Source organism: Octodon degus, unplaced genomic scaffold, assembly GCF_000260255.1.
Source record: "Octodon degus isolate 3935 unplaced genomic scaffold, OctDeg1.0 scaffold00072, whole genome shotgun sequence".
Taxonomy (NCBI): domain Eukaryota; kingdom Metazoa; phylum Chordata; class Mammalia; order Rodentia; family Octodontidae; genus Octodon; species Octodon degus.
Genome location: NW_004524648.1, coordinates 1,001,974 through 1,003,710, shown reverse-complemented (window position 1 = coordinate 1,003,710; position 1,737 = coordinate 1,001,974). Strand labels below are relative to the sequence as shown.

At 40.6% G+C, this 1,737-nt stretch overlaps 1 protein-coding gene and 1 non-coding gene across 2 annotated transcripts in view; both read right to left on the bottom strand.

Annotated features, from left to right (window-relative positions):
• The window catches only part of Tsr1 (TSR1, ribosome maturation factor), a 14,127-nt gene that overhangs the window by 1,787 nt on the left and 10,603 nt on the right, over nt 1-1,737 (bottom strand). The window contains 2 exon segments of the mRNA XM_012515615.2: nt 3-222; nt 1,210-1,342. Coding sequence (XP_012371069.1) covers nt 3-222; nt 1,210-1,342 — 353 coding nt within the window.
• On the bottom strand, nt 1,010-1,100 carry LOC111817870. Its single transcript, XR_002821972.1, has one exon. It is a non-coding gene; the product is annotated as a small nucleolar RNA SNORD91 family (small nucleolar RNA).

Sequence of the window (1,737 nt, the reverse complement as noted above, 5' to 3'; positions counted from 1 at the left end):
AAACCCTCATTACAGTTTCCATACTGTTTGGTTCCCAAATCAAAATACAAAGTGATAATCCTATTAAAGATGGTAGAACTGTTCACTTACATGAACTCAACTCACCATTGCTTTTCTGCTTAAAAAGAAGCACAGATGCAGGAGGAAAAGTAATTGGTGCATATACTGTTGCTACCAAGGCTGCATCAGCAGTTAGAAATCTCTGAAATTTGTGCTTATCCGCTGCAATTATAAAAGTTAAAAAAGAAAAGAGCCACAAAACATTGTGAGAAACCATAGGAAAAACCTTATCACTGCATTTTTTTTCTCCAGTATTGGGGACTGAACTCAAGGCTTCACACATGCTAGTCAAGGACTCAGCTATATCCCAACCCCAAGCAAAACTCAACTCAAAGTGAAAGTAGCTTATGTTTTTTTTGCCCTACTAATTCTTAAAAATCTTACCTATCTCAGTACTACTAAAAATCTGTAAGCCAGTCCTGTCATATTTCAACCAAAGACAGAAATCTTGAGAACCAAAACTTCAAAAGGTTTTCCAGGTTATTCTGATGCCTATCACACCTACCTCATTTGAGAACCAGTGCTTAATTGAGACCCTTCTGCTAAATAATCAGCACTTAGTCTTGAGCAGGGAATGGCAACATTTATTGCAAAGAGCCAGATGATAACTTTTCCAGAGCACCTTTAATTCTGCTTTTATCTCTCCTGCCAGTACTAAAGGCTAAGTGAACTAAGGTTATCTTCAAAAGCTATTGAATTAGTGGGCAACACATCTTACTACTCCTAACGTAGGAGCACAATCATTCTTGCCACACAAATGTCTCTGGCTACCACTTTCCCAATTTTCATCTAGTCTCACCACCTTGAAACTCACACTTTACCCAATTCTGGGCCATACCCTATCGCTGTTACTTCATGCTGGCACTGGCACACCAGACACCACACCATACACTGACACATTCTTTTTTCATAAAGCTGCTGATTCAAAACCTACAAGAACAAATATTCATGCCAAAGGAGCCTCAGCAACAGAGGTGGCATCACAGGGATGCTTCAGATAGGTTCAGACATTATGAATAAGAACATCATTGGCTCCTAAGAGTACTGAATAATGCTTGAACTGTGTATTCTGTACCTTCCTCTTTACCTCCCCACCAATAGTCAGTCTCTTAAAATGGACAAGAACCAAGAAGCTTCCCCACTACAAACCTGCAGTGTGCTGAGAGAATAAAGGTGAGGCTCGAAAACGCCTGAATCCACAATGGAAGATGAGTTCCTCTTTGGCTTTCACCGACTCAGTGTTGCCAGGGTTCCGGCTCACCACCATGTTCAATACTGACATCTGAGGGTCAAATAAGAAAAAATTATTTCAGTCTAGGAATACAACCACCTAACCTAAAATAAGGCAAAATCAAACAAGTATCAGACAAACAGTAAGAACTAACAATGACAACTAATGGCAGATGGTAAATGATAGGATAATTTATCCTTTAGAGACAACTAGCATTGGGGTGAAGATGGGCTGAGCAGAGCTTTCACAAACACTTTTAAAATAGCTTACCTTGTGGGCTGGTGAGATGGCTCAGTGGTCTAAAGCACCTACTTAGAACAAGCTAAGCTAAGCAAAGCAGAGGGACCGCGGTTCAATCCCCAGCACCACATGCCAGCCAGCTCCGTCCCCTGGTGGGCTGAGCTGGCCACACACAGACACAAAATAAATAAATAAATAAATAAATA